General features: G+C 52.0%; 2 protein-coding genes across 3 annotated transcripts in view; one reads left to right on the top strand and one right to left on the bottom strand.

The window, feature by feature from the left end:
• Positions 1–19,450, top strand: part of SYN1 (synapsin I) — a 43,279-nt gene extending 23,829 nt beyond the window's left edge. Inside the window, exons 6-13 of one of the 2 annotated variants that reach the window (XM_030849819.2) lie at positions 13,440–13,502; positions 14,815–14,957; positions 15,055–15,129; positions 15,218–15,320; positions 16,635–16,781; positions 17,136–17,223; positions 17,322–17,913; positions 18,874–19,450. In XM_030849819.2, the coding sequence (XP_030705679.1) occupies positions 13,440–13,502; positions 14,815–14,957; positions 15,055–15,129; positions 15,218–15,320; positions 16,635–16,781; positions 17,136–17,223; positions 17,322–17,913; positions 18,874–19,009 (1,347 nt within the window). In that variant the 3' untranslated portion in view covers positions 19,010–19,450. The remainder of the gene's footprint in view (positions 1–13,439; positions 13,503–14,814; positions 14,958–15,054; positions 15,130–15,217; positions 15,321–16,634; positions 16,782–17,135; positions 17,224–17,321; positions 17,914–18,873) is intronic. The other variant, XM_060291877.1, reaches the window with a different exon arrangement.
• TIMP1 (TIMP metallopeptidase inhibitor 1) lies at positions 5,533–9,143 on the bottom strand. The gene is made up of 6 exons (XM_030849818.3): positions 8,985–9,143; positions 8,012–8,140; positions 7,180–7,259; positions 6,870–6,996; positions 6,496–6,620; positions 5,533–5,804 (listed from the first exon to the last, which is right to left on the bottom strand). The coding sequence occupies exons 1-6, from the start codon at positions 9,124–9,126 to the stop codon at positions 5,634–5,636; spliced, it is 774 nt and encodes a 257-aa protein (XP_030705678.1). The 5' UTR covers positions 9,127–9,143; the 3' UTR covers positions 5,533–5,633.
• Positions 19,451–19,544: the final 94 nt, after the last annotated feature.

Genomic DNA, 19,544 nt, shown 5'->3' on the forward strand with positions numbered 1-19,544 from the left:
ACATGTTTTCTTTAACGCTTCTCTACATGCATTACAGAGGGGTCATCACATCCATTCACTTACATTACACTGTTCTCAATGTAGCAATCAAGTAGCACTCTTCCAAACATCTTTATTACATGTGTTCCTTGAAATTGATTTTCACATACAGTGTGAGATAGGTAGGGATCCAGTTTCATCTTTTTCCTTATAGGCAACGCTTTTTTCCCCACTGATCTGGTATGCCACCTCCGTCATATCCTAAAATCCTATATATGTGTGGGGCAAGTTCAGGACTCTCTGTTCTACTCCGTCAGTCACTTTCTCTATACCTGTTCCAGTGCAGTACTGTCTTAATAACTATATTTTCTCATTAATTCCTGATATCTAGTAGGGCAGATGCACCTCCTGGCTGTCTGTAGCTGTGCAGAGGCTATTTTTGTCAAGGGACAGAAAGAACAGGACTTCAGAGGCCAGGAAGAAGACAAAGTTAATGGTGGGTAATGGTGGCGAGTGGTGGCAGAAGCATTAGACTTCCCACAGGCCAGCTTGCCTCCCCTGTTTCCTCTTTTGTCCCCAACCCCACTGTGCAGCATGGAGGGGCAAAAGCTAGGCCTGTATTTGTGGGAGCAGTCTTGCGCCACCCCGTACTTTGAAGCTGGAAGACACATATCAGGACTCTGGCCCCCCTACCCCATCTACTCCCATCCAGTTTGGAGACCACCAGGAATCCTCAGGGATACTCAGCTCAATGTGTCTAAATAGTCACCAGTCAGGGGTGGGGCACAGGGAAGATCTTGTGAAGCACAGTTTGACTTCTTTTCACCCCGACTTTCCTAGCCTGGTGATCTACTTACATCAACTTGGTCATGCAGACCTAGAGGGTGGGGTGCTATGGGAATAAGGACTTCCCTTCCCTTGCTACCTACACTCCGGGTGATTTGTGGCTCAGCAAATATTTGCAGAGGGTTCATGATGCGAGGGGTGGAGTCCAACACCAAGGTCTCTCTGGATCCAGTCCCCTCTCTGGGCCCAGGATTCATGGTCCCTGTGCTATGAGGAAAGAGAGGGTGCCTTGGGGTGAGAATCAACAGGGTCAGGGATGTGGGGATTGTGTGAAAAGAGAGAGAGCAGGAGTGAGGGAGCAATTGAAGTAAAGAGCGAGGGAGATATGTCAAGAGGGTGGGGGTTTCTTTTTCTTTCCTTTCTTTTTTTTAACTTATTATTTTGTTATTGAAGTATAGTTGACTTACAATATTATATTAGTTTCAGGTGTGGAACATAGTGATTCACAATTTTTATTGATTATACTCCATTTACAGTTATTATAAAATATTGGCTATATTCTCTGTGCTGTACAGTATATTCTTGTAGCTTATGGGGTTTTGTTTTGAGGGGCCAATTTCATTGAGGTATAACAAGTTTGGAAAAGGGGACATATCATAAGTGTACAGCTCATTGAATTTTCACAAAGTGAACACACTCCTGTCTTCTGCACCCAGATCAAGAAACACAACATAAACCAGATAGATCCCTAGCACAGTTAGAAGCTGGTGGTCTTTGGGAGGCTTGAGGGGGTGGTGGGGGGAGGTTGATGGGCTTAGATTTGTTTGTGATGTTGAAGGAGGTGAAGCGTCCCCAGCCCACTGTGGCTGAAGAGAAGTCTGGGTCCAAGGCCAGAGGCTGTTGTACAGGAAGATTCAATAGCAGATATCAGGTCACCAGGGAAGGCAGCCAAGTTCATGGCTTCATGTTCTTCTTGCCAGTGCTCAGATAAACAGAGGTCCCTCCACGGACACTGTGCAAGGTTGGGACTCAGGTATGTGGCTTTGCGGGGGTGGCAGGGAGGCACCTGGGGGTGGTTGGGCAGGGCACTCCTCCACTCGCTTCTCCTCATAGCTTCTGCTCCTGGAAGAGAAGGGCCACAGACGCTAAGGATAGGCAGGGGAGCCAGGGACCCATGAAAGGGAATAGCAAACAGCGAGGAAACAAAGAGGAGTGGGGAGCAGAGAGGAAAGAAGAGAGCGAGAAGAGGGCACAGCAGCAGGGGGAGGGATAGAACACAGAGAAGGAGCAGGGGAAGGAGATCAGGAGAGGAAGTAGGGACCAGCAAACAGGAACAGGGAGCAGAAAGAACAGGGTGGAGCTGTGGCTGCAGGCATACCTGAGGGGCACACTCAAGGCCCGGGCATCCTTACCTGTAGATATTCAAGATACCTTCCTGATATACTCCTCCCCGAGCCCCTTCCAAGGCTACACAACTCAGTGCAGGTTCCCAACCCTCAAAGAGCCTAGAGGGGATGGATGCCATATCCTGATGGTCAGTAAAGTGTGGACCAGATGTCATTTGGCTGAGACAGATTGTGATCCCCAGGTGGTCAGTCCCAAAGATCCAGGGCATTATGGGTCAGGGACAGAATTTGCTGTGGTTGGCTGAAATCAGGAGCACAGTATCCTGAGGTTGGGTGTATTTGGTGGAAGAATGCCCCAGGGAGGGACACTTTGTTCCAGGACTGGGACAGAGCCAGAAGTCTGAGGATGAGGAGTCCACGCAGGCTGGCTGACCTGAGATAGAAGAAAACTTCTCCCCATGGATGTCACCACCACTGTTCTTGGTGGGTGTGTAGATAGATACAACCACATTGCTCTTTATATTTGGGTACTTTCATGACCCAGAGTTTCAGGACCCCTTTCAGAATGTTGATTGTCTGTGAGGGGGGAAAAGAGAGGGACACTGGGACTGAGGAGCATTTATGGGGTGAGGGGCTGGGTCTTAGTATCGCATCCTTAGATTTTGGATCTCAAAGACCCACCCTATTCCCTCAGTCAGAGCAAGGTAGGGGCTTGTATTTTGGTGGGGAGGTGGGTACAGGGAAGAGGTGAGCAGGGAGCCCTGGTTACTTGAACTCATAATGCCTCATGGTCTCAGTGAGAAGACCCAGGAATTAAGCCACAAGGACTAAGGGTGGGAGAAATGTGTCAGGGGACCCCTTGGGGTTCAAACATTCAAGATTTTCCCTGTCCCCAAGACTCTTGGGAAAAAAGGGTTTGCAGAGCAGCTACCATCCAGGTTCAACCACCTCAAGGGGCTTTATCCACCCTTCTGGAACCTCACTGTGAGTCCCTGCGTCGGAGGCTTCTCTGAGGTCTACCCAGACTTACCCACGTCTGAGTTACAATAAACAGTATGAGGGCCAGCCCAAGGGTGGTCAGGGACAGAGCCAGGAGCAAAGCAGGGACCAGCAGGAAGTCGGAACTCATGGCAAGGACCTGGAGACACAGTAGGGGTGGGGGGAGTTGAAGCATGACTTTTCCCTGGCCCAGCTCACCCCCAATCAAGAGAAGATTCAGGGAACATTTAATTAACACTACTACTTTCCAGGGGCCTGGGGTCAGGGGAGGCCCCATGGTGTGGTGGCGGGGAAAGGACACTGAGACTGGGCCTCTGGTACCAATGGCCCCACGTCCATTCATCAGAGCTGTAGCTCTCCACAGAGGTTCAGCAGGAGGCCCAAGCTCAGTGGTGGATAAATAGTCAACAACAGGGAGGTGCGGCCTGGGCATTCCTGCCCATTTGAACCCTCTATTTTACTCTTATAAGAGATCATGTCTTCAGCCTTCTATTGGAGTGGGGATTGGTATTTGGGGTGTGTCTGGGGTTCTCACAGCTTCTCATGCAGACTTTCAACTAATCTCTTTTTTAAACTCCACCTTCACCCCTACATCCAGAGAGAACTTGTGCCCTAATCATTTCCTTTGGTGGGCGCTCTACAGTATAACTGGGGTTGGTCCTCAGATTTCACCACTACTGGCATAGTAAGTGTCCAAGGCTGGAGAGTGAGACGTAGGTGTCAGTACTGATAAAAAGGAAGGGTTGTTCGTATAGAAATCTACCTCTTCATCTGTCATTGGGGGGTGTGGAGAGATGTTTCAACATATAGGGTAATATATTGGGAGCTGTTCCAGCAGGGAGATTTTCCAACTAGAGATATCTAAGGATGGGGAAATGTGTCAATGGGGGGAGTCAATCAAGAGGAGCTATATGGATGGATGGGATTTTATGAATGGAAAGGTTTTAAAGTGGGCTTATCAATGAGGTAGATATCAATGGTGGGTATTGCTGAATAGGAAGATTGACAATGAGAGCATTTTGATGGGCATGTCTGAATGGGGAGATATGCCAGTAGAATACATGGGAAGATTTGTCAATAGAGGTTGTCAATGAGAATTATGTCATAGAAAGGAATTTATGAATAGAGAGATTTGTCAACTGAGTGGTCATAGGAGATATGCCAATGGATTAGGTAATGGTGAAGAGAGATATTTGTCACTGGGGTCCATGAGTGGGTGATAGATTACTGCTGGGTATTTGTGAATGGGGATATTTGTCAATGGGGGGGTCTTCAATGGAGATATGTCAATGGGATATTTATGAATAAAGAGGGTAGCTCAACAGAGGTATTTGTTAGTGGGGTATTTGTGAAAGAGGTATTTGTACAATGAAGAGAGGGGACTTTTCAAAGGAAACATTTACCAAGGGCTTAGAGATTTGTCACCTGTAGTTTTGGCAACAATAGAGATTTATAAATGTGGTGATATGTCCACAGTGAGGACTTTATAGTGGGGAATGTTATCACTGGGGAAGGGGTTGTCCTCAGAAGTCTTTTTAAATGTTGGTATTTTTAAGTGGGGTGAGTTGCACACTGGGAAGCAGTGTAAAAGTTTCATAGTAATAAGAAAAAACAAATGAGCATATTAAATATTTGTAACATCTGTGGGGGAGATTATCAGGATCACGAGTTAAACTAAAGTTTCCAGGGTGCATTCAATTATTACTACTGATATTATACATCATTTCCAATATTGTAAATTATCATTCCTGACATTTAATGTAATTTTCAATATTGTAAATAATCATTAGTGAGAAGAATGATCACTACTAAAGTTACACATTAAATTACATTTATCTTACTACTACTAACTAATACTTGTAAGTGCTATGTGCCTAACACAGTTCCAGGCACTTTACAGATAAAGTTACATTGTCCCTAGGAGTTAGGCATTCGTTTTATACCAACTTTACAGATATGGAAACTGAGGCATAAAGAGGTAATATGATCTCCCCAAGGTCTCAGAGCTAGTATATGGAAGGGGCAGGATTTGACTGCAAATGACCTGGCTCTAGTGTTTAGGCTCTTAACCACTACACTACACTGCCAGTCTAGAAATTAAAATCACTGTTAGTAATCTTACACAGGAAGTTATTGTTATGAGAGTTTCATGTGTTTTGACCCCCCCCAAATACCCAATGAATGAATGCACCCATTAATCATCCTCCAACCCTAGCACAGACCTCGGAAGGATTCTGGGTAGGGACCGTGAGACCCATTTTTCAGGGAGAAGTACTGAAGGTTGGGTGAGGGTAGGGCCAGCCCCCAGGCTACCCATGGAGCTGGACCCCATGCCACACCCCCTCAGCATTGGTCCCAGGGTGCTCCCACCAGGTCGTCTGACATAGGTTTGCTCCCAGACACTACACAGGGACACTGCCTGCTGAGTGGTAGTTCTTTATTGCATTGTCTTGGAGAAAGAAAGGCGGGAGTGGGAATGGGGGTGAACACTGTGCAGGCTTCAGCTTCTGCTGGGGGCAGGATTCAGGCCATCCGGGGCCGCAAGGACTGCCAGGTGCACAACCCTGGCTCCCGGGGCAGGCAGGCAAGGTGGCGGCTCTGGAAGCCCTTGTCAGAGCCTGTGAGGAGCTGGTCCGTCCACAAGCAATGATTGTCACTCTGCAGTTTGCAGGGGATGGATGAACAGGGAAACACCTGGAGGAGGGGAGGGAGACACATCTCTGAGGGCTTCTCCTCCTGCCCCTACCTCCCCTCCAGAGGATAACTTTCTGCTCCTCAGATTTTAACTTGGAGCTGCTGGGGAGACCTGGTGTCACCCCACCTGGGTACAGACTCAAGAACACTCCCTCCCATTGTGGGGAACAGTCACTGGGCTTGAGGAGGTGACAACAATCCAGGGAAATGATCAGCTTCCCGGAATGGTGTTGCGGGAACAGTCAGGCAGGTCTCCTGGGGACCTGTCCCATTGGATAGGGAACAGCTGGCAGTAGCAGGGAACAATCGGTGGGCAGGAAACTTAAGCATAAGGAGACGTGGGGCTCAGAGATAGTCACTGGGGTCAGAGGACATTCAGGGCCATCAGGGAGCAGTCTTGGAACAGAGTGGCCGAGCAGTCACAAGGGGGAGTCAGAGGGACAGGAAGCAGCCAGAAAGTCCAGGAAACAGCGGATTCCCAGGTATCAGACACAGGGCAAAGGAACAAGCAGAATGTCCAGGGGAACAGTCTCAGATTTGAGGGAACAGCAAGAGAGATCAAGGACATCCCTAGGGTTTGGGAAGCAGCCATAGGGACAAGGAATAGTCAGAGGGAACCAAAAACAAGCCGTGGTTTGGGGAAGACCCCAAGGACTGCTCTCCAGGCGGCGGGCAATGTCCAGGGACTCACTGTGCATTCCTTACAGCCAGCAGCATAGGTCTTGGTGAAGCCCCGGCTCTGAGCGGAGCTCAGACTGTTCCAAGGAGCCACGAAACTGCACGTGGTGATGTACAGGTTCCCGTTCAACAGTTGTCCTGCGTGGGTGGGGGCGGGGGGGGTCAACAGGCAGATTCTGATTGGCTGGGCCAGGGACAGAGTGGCGCCAGATTGGTGTCCCAGGACCACAGACCCCGCTGGGCAAAGCCCCAGCCTTCTGATAGGCTGAAATTGGGGCGGTCCCCATTTCAACTGGGACCATTCCCACAGAGCCTCCCCTCCCTCTTGCAGTTGCCAGGCAGCAGCGGAGGGGTGGCGTGGCACAGGGCGATGGGGCGGGGCCTCACCAGCTATGAGAAACTCCTCACTGCGGTTCTGGGACCTGTGGGAGTATCCGCAGACGCTCTCTGTGGCGGCGGTGTAGATGAACCGGATGTCAGAGGCATCCCCCAAGGCGTTGAACCCTTTGAACATCTGTCAATGGATGAGGGGAAGAATCTTTTACTGACATAATCCTCCCACTCCACATTCTTCCCTGAAGTCGTATAGCACTCTGATATCACAGCTAATTTCCTCGCCAAACCAGTGGCCAAAGGCTTTTATTTTGACAGGGAGGAAGATTTTAGGAACTGCTGGGGGAAGGGGCAGGAGGGATACCTTGGTCATCTTGATCTCGTAACGCTGGTATGAGGTGGTCTGGTTGACTTCTGCAGTCCCCACAAACTTGGCCCTGATGACTGCAGGAGAACAGGGGAAAAAAACGAGTAAAAGGGACTGCATGAGCCAATAAGAATAATCACAATGATAATACTAGCAAAGCACATACTTAAATAGGGATTGCTGAATGCCGGACAGCACCCTAGTGACTTATGCATTTGTTAATTGCTTCATCTGTATGTTGGTGCCTACTGTTAGCCAAGCACTGCTTCAAGCCTTTTTTCACATATTCATCATGTGTTCGTTCACTCAACAAATATTTTGGAGTGCCTGCTCTGTGCCAGGCACTGTTCTTGGTGTCAGGGACATAACAGTGAACAAAACACAGAAATCCGTTCCTTGTGGAGCTCACATTCTAGCCAGGAGAAGAGAGACTAAACACAAGCAAAATAATTAAGTATATAGGAAGTTAGATGGTATTGTGATGGGGAACTTCAGAGCTGGGTGAGGGGATCAGGAGTAGTAGGGGACAGGGGCTCAAGTTTTGAACAGGGTGGTCAGGGAAGGCCACCCTGAGAGGGTGACATTTGGATATCCCCATGTGGATACCTGGGGGGACGGGTATACCAGGCAGAGGAAGTAGACAGTACAAAGGCCCTGAGGTGGGATTGGGCCTTGAGTAATCAAGAAAGTGTGGGGGTGGCAGAGCGGCTAAAGCAGAGTCAGTGTGGGGCTGAGTGGAATTGTTCTAGAGGTAGGCACCATTGTGAACCCCACTGGACTGAGAGGGAAACCGAAGCCCAGAGTGTGTGGGTAGGGCGGATACACTCACCGAGGTCGGAGTTGCAGAAGGCCATCTGTGGGTGGGATGGGACGCAGGTACAGGCTCGGCTGGGGGCTGTCAGCCACAGCAGCAACAGGATGCCAGAGGTCAGGGGTGCAAAGGGGGCCATGGTGCGTTCTGTGGGGGTGGGGAGGAGGGTTCAGAGGGCCCCCAGCTCAGCCGATCCATGTACCTGGGCAGGCCTCCCACCCCATTCTACCCACACACACACCGGGTTGGGGAGTTTGGGGATTTTAAGGGGCTTGGGGATTTGAGAGCCCAGGGGAGTCTAGGGGGGTAGGGAGTCAGAAGAGTTTAGGAGTTGTGGAGTTTGAGGGATTTAGGGGACTAGGTGAGTGGGGGAGTTATGGGGCTGTAGCGTTTGGGGAATAAGGGGGCTGGGGAGTTTGAGAATTTAAGAGTGTTGAAGAAGTCGGAAAGTGGGGGGCTGAGGAATTTGGGCTTTGGGGAGCTGGAGGAGTTTTCGGGGAGGCTGGGAGTTTGGGGGTTGCGCATATTGAGAGGTGGAAGAGGTGGGGGAGTTGAGGGAAGTTGAGGAATTTGGAGGAGGTTGGGGATTTAAGGAGTTGACGGAGTTTGGGGGCTTAAGGGAGTGGGAGTGTCTGAGGGATTTGGGTTCAGAGGAAGCTTTGAGTTTAGAGATTTGGGAGGCTGGGGGAGTTTAGGGAGCATCAGGGGTTTGGGTTGCTGGGGGACAGGGAGGGAATTTAGAGGAGTTGGCAGCTTGGGAGGCATCTGATGTTAGGGGCTCATGGCTTTCGGGGAGCTGAGGATGGATGTCAAGGGTTCAAAGGAATTTGGAGTGTCGGGATTGGGGGAGCAGTTCCAGGCCCCCACCCTCTTCCCCTGGACCAGCCTAGGCTCCCGGTACCCGCTGGCCAGGCTGAGCAGCCGAGTATCATCAGGCAGGAAAGCTCCAGCCCAGTTCCAGGCCCTGCGGGCCGCCCAAGCCCCTGCCTACCTCTGGTGTAGCCTCTCTGGGCGCTGGGTCTTCGGCGATGGCGGCAGGGCCGGAGCAGCGGAGGATAAATATCCAAGCGAGGGGCGGGGTGGCAGCTGGTAGGAAACCACAGGCCTCCAGGCTTCCTGGATGCATTACTCATCCGCCCACCATCCGTGGAGGCCAAGGGGCGGGCCCTGGGCTGCCGAAAAGGAGATGCACCCTCCTCCTCTCCCTCCCCCTGAGCCTCGCCCTGACCATCCCCCTCCCCCATCTCCACGTCAGGCACCAGTCCCTCCAGGCGGTCTCACGGAGGGCTTACAGGCCGGATTCCACCCAGTGCAATTCCCTAAAGACTCCAAAATCTATCCGATCACCCACATTCCCGAAAATCCCCATGGCTAAAGCCCAAATTAGTTCATTCCTTCAATAAGAATTTCTTGTGCACCTACTGTTTTGGCGGGGGGGCGGTGAGCGGCAGAGCAAACAAGTAGAAGCAGTGAAGGGAGATAGGGCAGGTGAATGGAGGAAGGATACAAGGTGGGGAAACTGAGGCACAGAGAGGTTAAGTGATTTATCCAAGGTCACAGTTAATAAGTGGCAGAACTGGGATTGGAATTCAGGAGGCCTGGATGGAGCCAGAGCCTGGGTCTTACCCCTTCTCAAAAAAAAAAAACAAAACACAGGCAAATAGTCCGCATTTATATAGCACCAACTGTGTACCGGGCGGCACTCGGCATAATTTATCTCACTTAAAGCTTACGATAAGCCTCTGAGATGGTTATCGGTATTATTCCCATTTCCCAGATGAGGCATAGAGGAATTGAAGAACTTTCCCAGGACCACAGGGCATGGCTGAGATTTGAACCTAGGCTAACTGGCACCAGGATCTTAACCCAGGCTGGGCACAGTCCTGGCAAGCCGGGAGGTTGCTGGTGAATGAATGAGCATTGGGGTGGGGGAGTTGAATGGTGGTGAAAGAGGCCAGTGAGTCAGTAGAAAACTGATCCCCTCCCATCCTGCCCTGCCCCTTCCCCACCAACCCTCCCACGCCCCTGGTGGGGGTCAGCCGTGAGGCAATCTCTGTCCATCAGCTTCCAGATGCTGCCTGAATCTTCCCTGGGGTCCTGGGAAAGGGCTCTGAGGGCCGATTAACATCCTTGGTTAGGTCAGGGAGGACAGGCCAATAATAATAATGATGACGGTAGTGATGATAGGAGCCACTTATGGAGCGCTTACTGTGTACTGTGCCCTGAAGCCTTTGTGTAGTTCTCTCATCCAATCCCCATTACCCCCTTGCTAATTAAGCTTGATTAACTCAGAATGGTTAGCACAACCATCACCACCAACACTACCACCACAACAGAAACTACCGCCAGCACTATGAAGTGCTTACTATTACTATGCATCAAACACAGCTCTAAAATCTTTGGAAGTACTTTATCTGTCAGTCAATCCCGATTACCTCCTTGTTAATTAATATTGGCTAACCTAGGGATATTAAACCAATAATAATAATAGTACCCAACACCTTTTGAGGATGGAGGATTCCTGTGTGCCAGATACTGTGCTAAGCATTTTGCCCAAAATAACTAATGTGTTCCTCACAACATCTGTGAGTTAGAGACTGTTCATGTTCTCATTATACCAATGAGGAAAATGAGATACACAAAGGGGTCAAGTGATCTGCCCAGGAAGGAGAGTGAAGAAGTGACTCTTTTGGGGGGGCGGGCAGGACCAGGTAAGGGGGAAGAGAAGTAAACCAGGAATCTGGAGAAGCTGATTGTGAAAGTGGGGAATGAGAGTGAATGAGACGGGGGCTAAGTTGGTGGTGGGTGCAAAGGGGAAGTCCTGCTGCAGCATCATGACTTTGAAACCTGAGTCAGCACAGAGTTTTGCCCACTGTCTACATGTGAGGGGTTATGTGGACCCGGGTTATTGTGCAGGTTTTGAAACTGGTGGGGTTTCATGGATGGGTGTCCGGCTGTATGGCCACCTGGCGAGCTGGATGGGTTTGGGGGGCGTGGGGTCCAGCTGGGTGTGCACAGCAGACACCTGGCAGTCCCCACACACACCAAGTGCTTGGGCCTGATTGTACCCTTTATACAGATCAGGAAACTGAGGCCCAGAGAGGGTTAAGTGACCTGCCTTGGGTTGAACATGGCCTTAGGAAGAGGAGAGGCCAAGATTCAAACCTCGGGTTGGCCAGGGGATCCCAGTATTCAGAGCTCACTGCATGCACACATGTGTGGGCACACGCATACACATATACACAGTGTTGTGTTCAGGCTCAGGTCCAGAGAAAACAAGGAAGGTTTGTGAAAAGAGCCTAAAAACCTTGGGGCGGGGGGCGGTGTGCATGTGTGCTTGCACACAGTTTCCTGCTGTGTCTCTGCCTCTGAGGGTTGCGTGTGTGCCTTTAGGTGGTGTGTGCCCCTCTGTGGTGTGTGTGTGTGTACTTGAGTGTACCTGAGCCCAGTATGGTTTTTTTGTTAGTGTTTTTTTTTTAATTGTATTATTTATTTATTATTTTTCGCTGCATTGGGTCTTCGCTGCTGCGCGCGGGCTTTCTCTAGTTGCAGCGAGCGGGGGCTACACTTCGTTGCGGTGCATGGGGCTTCTCATTGTGGTAGCTTCTCTTGTTGCGGAGCATGGGCTCTAGGCGCACGGGCTTCAGTAGTTGTGGACGCAGGCTCAGTAGTTGTGGCACACGGGCTCAGTAGTTGTGGCACACGGGACTTAGTTGCTCCGCGGCAATGTGGGATCTTCCCGGAACAGGGCTTGAACCCGTGTCCCCTGCATTGGCAGGCGGATGACTAACCACTGCGGCACCGGGGAAGTCCCAAACCCAGTATGTTTTGTGCTGCTTCTGGAGTTGTGCCTGCCCATGTAAAACAGGTCTGGGTTGCGAATGGAATTGAGGATGTGCTGTCACCTCTGTGAGCTGTGTGTGTGCCTGTGTTACGTCACCTGCCATTTCAGCCTGGTTTCCCTGGAATGCTAATCAGAGCATCCCGGTAACAACTCAGTGCCTCTCAGCGCCCCATCCTGACGCCAGTCATTTGGGAAATGAGGAGGGTGGGGGGGCGTGCAGAGGGAGGGTGAGGCCTGAAGGCCAATTGGTCACCCTGACCCTGCAGGCTTCCTGTGCCTGTCGGGAACTGGGAACCGCCCCCGCCCCCAGCAGCCCCTCTGGGGATGCCATCCTCTACCCTGTCACCCCTGTCCGCACAGAGGAGGGAGGGTGAAGCCCTGCATGTTCATCCGTGTATGGTGGCGCTGGGGTCGGCCAACTAGGCCCCCTCTACTCCACCCAGGGTTGGGGGAGACGAGGTATCCCCATGCCTGAATGTGAGTGTGTGTGCATGTACACACCCCGGGGTGTTGTCCATGTAATTAGGAGGCTGTGGGTGTCTCTGGTCGTGTGCACGCCTCTCCATCTGTATATATGGCAAGGCACGTTTTTTGTGTGTGCGTCCCTACGTACACTTTGCGTGTGCCCAGGAGTATGAGTCTCTGTGTTGTGGGTCTCGGTGGTTTTGTGAATACCTAGAAGTGTGAATACCTGGAAGTGTGTATACCTGTCCATGTGCTGTGGGTCCTTCTGTTTGTTGTGTGTATGCCTAGGAGCATTGCATGTGTATCTGTCAGTGCTGAATATGTGCCCATTTCTGTTGTGTGTGCCTGTCAGAGTTGTGTGTGCCTCTGCATTCTGTGGTTATGCCTCTGAGGGTTGTTCGTCTCTGTGTTGCATGGATAACCTTCGTGTTGTGTGTCCCTCTGTTACGTGGATTTGGGTGAGAGGAGGAGGGCTGTGTGTATGTCTCTGCCCAAAAGTGTTGATTGCGCGTCTACGAGTGTTGAGTGTGTGCTGCTGGGCTGGATGGCTGGCTGTGAGGGTCTCCGTGCAGCCACACAGCAAGGCATGCTCCGGAACCGGTGTCGGTGGTGGATCTTTCCATCGCGTGGGTCTCAGCATGTGTGGGAAGCTCTGGGTTTGGCTGTGTAGATCTGAGTTCTGAGGGTTTGTGTGTCTCTGGGTTGTGTATGTGTGTGGAGGAGACACACACAAGGCCTGGCTGAGGGGTCCAGTTGCTACATGCTCGCCACTACACCCCCACGCACGCACATGCACACACTCACTTCTCTGTCATCCATTCACTGTAAAAACAAACTTTCCCTTTTCTGGAAAAGTCCCCCACCCCTATCCCACGCCTCTTCCCAGGAAAGCAGAGGCGGGAAGTCTGGGACTTGTGGGTGGTGGAGGGAGGGATAGGCAGGCAGGGCTCTGGGTTTAATTCTGGGCTCCGGGGTATTGTGGGACCCCCAGCTGGTGGCTGGCTGTCTCTGACCCACCTCTTCTGGGAAAATCGCTCTCAGTGTGGCTCCCACTGGATGGGCTCCCCTCAGCACCACCCCCAGCCATGGCTGTCAGCCCTCCTGCCCTGACCATGCTCTCCCTTTCCACCCTACCAGCTCAGCAGCACAACGTACCCTGTGGTTGTGAAGATGGGGCACGCACACTCTGGGATGGGTAAGGTAAGTCCCCGGGTGGGCTTTGTATGTGCGTGCTTGTAAATGATGCATGTTCCTGGCATCGTGCGGATATAAGTACAGGCATACCTCGTTTTATAGCACTTCGCTTTATTGCGCTTCACAGATACTACATTTTTTTTTTTTTTTTTTTTTTTTTTGCTGTACGCGGGCCTCTCACTGTTGTGGCCTCTCCCGGTGCGGAGCACAGGCTCTGGATGAGCAGGCCCAGCGGCCATGGCTCACGGGCCCAGCCACTCCACGGCATGTGGGATCTTCCCGGACCGGGACACGAACCCGTGTCCCCTGCATCGGCAGGCAGACTCTCAACCACTGCGCCACCAGGGAAGCCCGATACTACATTTTTTTTTTTTTTTACAAATTGAAGGTTCGTGACAACCCTGCGTTGTCAGATGATGGTTAGCATCTTTTAGCAATAAAGTATTTTTAAATTAAGGTATGTACATTGTTTTTCTTAGACACTTAGATCTATTGCACACTTAACAGATTACAGTATAAACATAACTTTTATACGCACTGGGAAACCAAAAAATTTGTGTGACTTGCTTTATTGTGACCTTCGCTTTATTGCGGTGGTCTGGAACTGAACCCACAGTATCTCCGAGAAGGTATGCCTGTTAGAAGTATATTGTGTATTCAGTGCACACAATAATTCTGTATAATTGTGTGTCCTTTATCTATTTGTATTTTTCCTCATATTCTTACATTTTGGTGGCCCAATTTTCTATCATGTGTTCAGCCAGTTTTGTGTGTCCTGTTATTTTGTTAGTGTATCCAGCACTGTGTCTGTATATAGGCAGGCCTCTGTGTTGAACACACACTACGTCATCTTTTACATTCAAGGGTCTTGGGGTCCTGTATGCTGTCCATCCGATTTTGTCTGTATGTCCATAGAAAGAAGACTTGTAATTTGTATGTTTGAGTGTGTCCATGCTTCTGTATGTTTATATATTGTGTGTACAATTGATTTTGTATGGGTGCCCACATGCATATACTGTATATACACACAATTTTTCCCACAGCTTTATTGAGATATAATTCACATACCATACAACTTAACCATTTAAAGTAAACAAGTCTAAAAATCGGGTTTTGTGTGTTCACAGAGTTGTAGACACCCAATTTGGTGTCTGTGTGTACATGTAAAAACCAGGAGACCCAGAATTAATGCGTGCTTGAGTGCCTTGGGGTGTCCACCGAATTTCTGTGCACTCACCTCACCTGTGTCATTTGCCCTAAGGCACCCCAACTGCCGCCCCCTCCTGACCGGGCCCTGCTCCCCACCCCACTCCCACAGGTCAAGGTGGACAACCAGCACGACTTCCAGGACATCGCAAGTGTCGTGGCACTGACCAAGACATATGCCACTGCCGAGCCCTTCATTGATGCCAAATACGATGTGCGCGTCCAGAAGATTGGGCAGAACTACAAGGCCTACATGTGCGTAAGGAGACCAAGGCCTGGGTAGGGGTCCCCTGCCCTGCCTTGTGCAGCCCAGGCCCCCCAAGCCTCTCTCCTGTCTCCTCTTACTCTCCAGGAGGACGTCAGTGTCAGGAAACTGGAAGACCAACACCGGCTCTGCGATGCTTGAGCAGATTGCCATGTCTGACAGGTGGGCGGCCTGAACTCGGGGGTGGGGGGTAGAAGTGTGGCCGCCCAGACCAGGCACTGACGGGCTGCCTTGCCTTGTGTCTTGGCAGGTACAAGCTGTGGGTGGACACGTGCTCAGAGATCTTTGGGGGACTGGACATCTGCGCAGTGGAAGCACTGCATGGCAAGGACGGAAGGGATCACATCATTGAGGTAGGAGCACCCCAGAATTTTGTGGGGGCACAGAGGGGGGAGCAGGTGCAGGGCAGCAACACTGTGAAGCACGCCAGGGCCTAGAAAGCCCTCAGCGAATGGCAAAACGTAAAACTGTAAAGTGCCTTGTGAACCAGGACATCCCTGGCAAATGGCAAAATACTTACTAAATTCTAAACTGCTCTGTGAACTTGGACATCTTTAGTGAAGGACAAGACACTTGTTAAGGTATAATGTCCTCTGTGAACTGAGACACTCTGGTGAATGACCAAGCACTTAGTAATCTTTAAAGTGTTCTGTGAATTTGAACTTGGCCAACAGCAAAGTACTTTGTAAGCTATAAAGAACTTTATAGAGAGTGGCGGTTGATACTAAAGCATTCTGTAAACTGTAAAGTACCTTAGGAAGGTACTGCTTGGTGAACAGCAAAGTACTTTATAAAATTATTTTAAAGAGGAGCTCTGTAAACTGGGAAATCCTCGTTATTGAAGCAAAGCGCTTTCAAAATTCTAAAGCTCTTTATAAGCAGCAGTGTCCCCGGTAAACAGTAAAGCAATTTGCGAACTGTAAAATACCTTAAAACTTCTGAGTGCATGGTAAATGGTAGCACTTTATACATGGTAAAGCATCTTGTAAACAGTGGTGCCCTTTGCAAAGCACTTTCCAAAGTCTAAACACACCATATATGTAACAGTCCTTTGTAAAGGGCAAGGAGCTTTGTAAACTGTAAAGTACCACGTAAACCACAGAGTTCTTTGTAAAACACAGAGCACCTAGCAAACTATAAAGCAGGGATTGGCAAACGTTTTCTGTCGAGGCCAGACGGTGCGTATTTTAGGCTTTGTGGGCCATACAGTCTCTACTGCAGCTCCTCAATCTGCAAGAGCAGCCACAGACAATATGGCAAGAAAGTAAGGGTGGCTGTGTTCCCATGAAACTTGGTTTATGGACAATGAAATTTAAATTTCATATAATTTTCACGTCATGAAATCTTTTGATTTTTTTTTTTTCAATCATTAAAAAATGTAAAACCCATCCTTAGCTCCAGGGCCTGGGGCTGCACAGAAACAGGTGCTGGGCCGGATTTGGCCGGTAGGCCTTCATTAGCTCACCCCTACTAGTATGTCCTAAGCTGTAAGGTATCTTGTAAAAGACAAGCCTTCCCCACACTGCGTAATAGGTGCTTCTCATACTGAAGCTGGTTTCCTGGGCAGCCGCCAGTCATACCTTTTCCCAACTTACAGCACTTCGTCATCGTCACCCTCCCGTGCACTTCCTGCTTCTCTCCTCACTGGATCCCTTCTCCTCCCCCAGGTGGTGGGCTCCTCCATGCCGCTCATCGGTGACCACCAGGATGAAGACAAGCAACTCATCGTAGAGCTTGTGGTCAACAAGATGGCCCAGGTCCTGCCCCGGCAGCGGCAGCGGGATGCCTCTCCCGGCAGGGGCTCCCACAGCCAGGTCAGGCCCCTGGCTCTGGCCCTTGGAGGCTAGTGGTGGGCAGGCCAGCCCTTGGTCATACTGTGTCACAGAGCTGATAATCAGAAGGCTAAGGGCATCGCCATGACGCACCCGTGTCGCAGCAGTTACCAACTATTTTAAAAAATGATAAATAGCTGCTACCGTGACTTCCCTGAGTGCCTCCTGACCCCTCCCCTGGGAATGAGTCCCGCACCCCACAACCTGCCATCCCCTCAGCTCAGCCACAAATGCGGCAACACCCAGCACACAGGGAACCCATGTCATTCTGATTGGCTGATGCTCCACCGGCTGGTAACTATTTTTAACCTCTCCTGCTCCACTCCTCTGCCGCAGACTCCATCCCCAGGGGCCCTGCCCTTGGGCCGCCAGACCTCCCAGCAGCCCGCGGGGCCCCCAGCTCAGCAACGACCCCCGCCACAGGGTAAGTGAGGGGCCAGCTTCCTCGGCCCCGACCCCGCCGGCAGCCCCCCACCTCTCACTTGCTTGCTCTCACGTGTGCACTTTCTCTCTGTCCCTCAGGCGGCCCTCCACAGCCGGGCCCAGGCCCCCAACGCCAGGGACCCCCGTTGCAGCAGCGCCCGACCCCGCAGGGCCAACAGCACCTTTCGGGCCTTGGACCCCCAGCTGGCAGCCCCCTGCCCCAGCGCCTTCCGAGTCCCACATCAGCGCCCCAGCAGCCTGCGTCCCAGGCCACACCGCTGCCCCAGGGTCAAGGCCGCCAATCCCGGCCAGTGGCGGGAGGCCCCGGGGCACCTCCAGCAGCCCGCCCACCCGCCTCCCCCTCTCCCCAGCGCCAGGCAGGCCCCCCACAGGCTACTCGTCAGACATCGGCCTCTGGTCAGGCTCCGCCAAAGGCCTCAGGGGCTCCACCGGGTGGTCAGCAGCGCCAGGGCCCACCCCAGAAGCCCCCAGGCCCTGCCGGCCCCACACGCCAGGCCAGCCAGGCGGGTCCCATGCCCCGCACTGGGCCACCCACCACGCAGCAGCCGCGACCCAGTGCCTCCGGCCCTGCTGGACGTCCCACCAAGCCACAACTGGCCCAGAAACCCAGCCAGGATGTGCCACCACCTGCCACTGCCGCTGCCGGGGGACCCCCACACCCCCAGCTCAAGTAAGGGGACCCCACAGCAGCCCTCGCCTTGCTGCTCACAGAATGCGCTCCTGCACCTGGAGGGCAGCCCCAGCTCCCAGGCTCCTCAGACCCAGGTCCTGTACACGGCTCCTGAGAGCTCTCTCTCCAGTTCCAGTCTGGGCCAGACCCCTCCCAGTTCACAGAGGCTCCTGCCCTCCATCCCAGAGAAACCCCCTCTGAAGTGCAGAATCCTCCCAGTAGGCCCTGGGAAAGACCCCCAGCCCAGCTCCTCTCGGCCCACCCCAGGCGCCTTGCTGACCCTCCTTCAGTACTTCCCTGCCAAACCCATCCTCCTTGTGCCCCACCTGATTCCCCCCAGCCGAACCCACAAACTCCTCCCGGCCCAATCCACAGTCCTCCTATGTTACTTCACTCTTCCCAGTCGTCCTCATGCTTTTCCTACAGTCTAGGCTCCCTTCTAGCCCATCTCAGTCTCCTCCCAAATCACACCATCCTCTCTGCCTCTTCTGGTCCATTCCAGACCTCCTCTCTTAGCTCAGAAGTCTGTCCTGCCCCACCCAACTGCTCCCCCTTAGATTTGCCCCTTCCAGCCTGTCCTTGGTCCAAGCACCACCACCCCCTTTTCTGGACTCCTCACCCTTACACTGGAAACCTCCCTGCCCATCGTCACCTTTATATCAAACTCCTCCCAATCTAGGCTAGAATTATAAGAGAAGATTCAGCCCAGAACTCTTCCCATCAATCCCAGGCTTCTTCACCTTGGATCCAAGTCCTCCCAGCCTGGCCCAGGGCTCCTCCATTCGTCCTGAGAATCCCTCCAGGGTCCAGGCCCGTGCTGGGGGGTGGGAGGGTCACAGGCACAGCCCCAGGACCAGAGGGGCAGGGCTGGGGCCGGGCCTGGGGTAACGTTGTGTTTCTCTCCCCCTCCTCCCTTCCTCTCCCCCCTTCCTCCCACGCCTCCACCTTGTTTCTCTCTAGCAAATCCCAGTCTCTGACCAATGCCTTCAACCTTCCAGAGCCAGCCCCGCCCAGGCCCAGCCTTAGCCAGGACGAGGTGAAAGCTGAGACCATCCGCAGCCTGAGGAAGTCTTTCGCCAGCCTCTTCTCCGACTGACACCCCACCCTGAGAGCCCCCAAATCCCTGGGCAACCCCTGTCTGGGCCCTGAATCTATTTCTCACTTTTGGAATCTCATCCCTTGAGAAGCCCTCTCCTGGATCGCCAAGATCCCTCTTCTCACTCCTCAGAATGCCCAAGTCCCTGGGGAAACCTCACTCCCGGTCCTAAATCCAGTTCTCATGTTTAGAATTCCCAAGTCCTTTCAAAAACTGAGACCTACTTCTCAGTTCTAGAACCTCCAAATCCCTGAAGACCTCCACTCCTGGTGCCCTCAGAGTGCATTTTCCTTTCTGGAAGCTCTCCCAAACACCAGGCAACCCCTCCCGGAGCCCTGAAATTCCTGGAAAACCCCACTCCTGGTACCAGAGCTCTCAAGCACACCTTGTTCCCCATCAAAATTTCCCAAATCCTTAAGAAACCCCTACCTTTGAGACCCTTTCTATGGATCTCCCATCTCTGGAGATCCACCTCTTCAACTGCCCCCACCCAGCTCCCCAAGGATTTCCCTTCACCCCCCCCCCAACCAACCCC

The sequence above is a fragment of the Globicephala melas genome, chromosome X (genome assembly GCF_963455315.2).
Source record: "Globicephala melas chromosome X, mGloMel1.2, whole genome shotgun sequence".
Classification (NCBI taxonomy): domain Eukaryota; kingdom Metazoa; phylum Chordata; class Mammalia; order Artiodactyla; family Delphinidae; genus Globicephala; species Globicephala melas.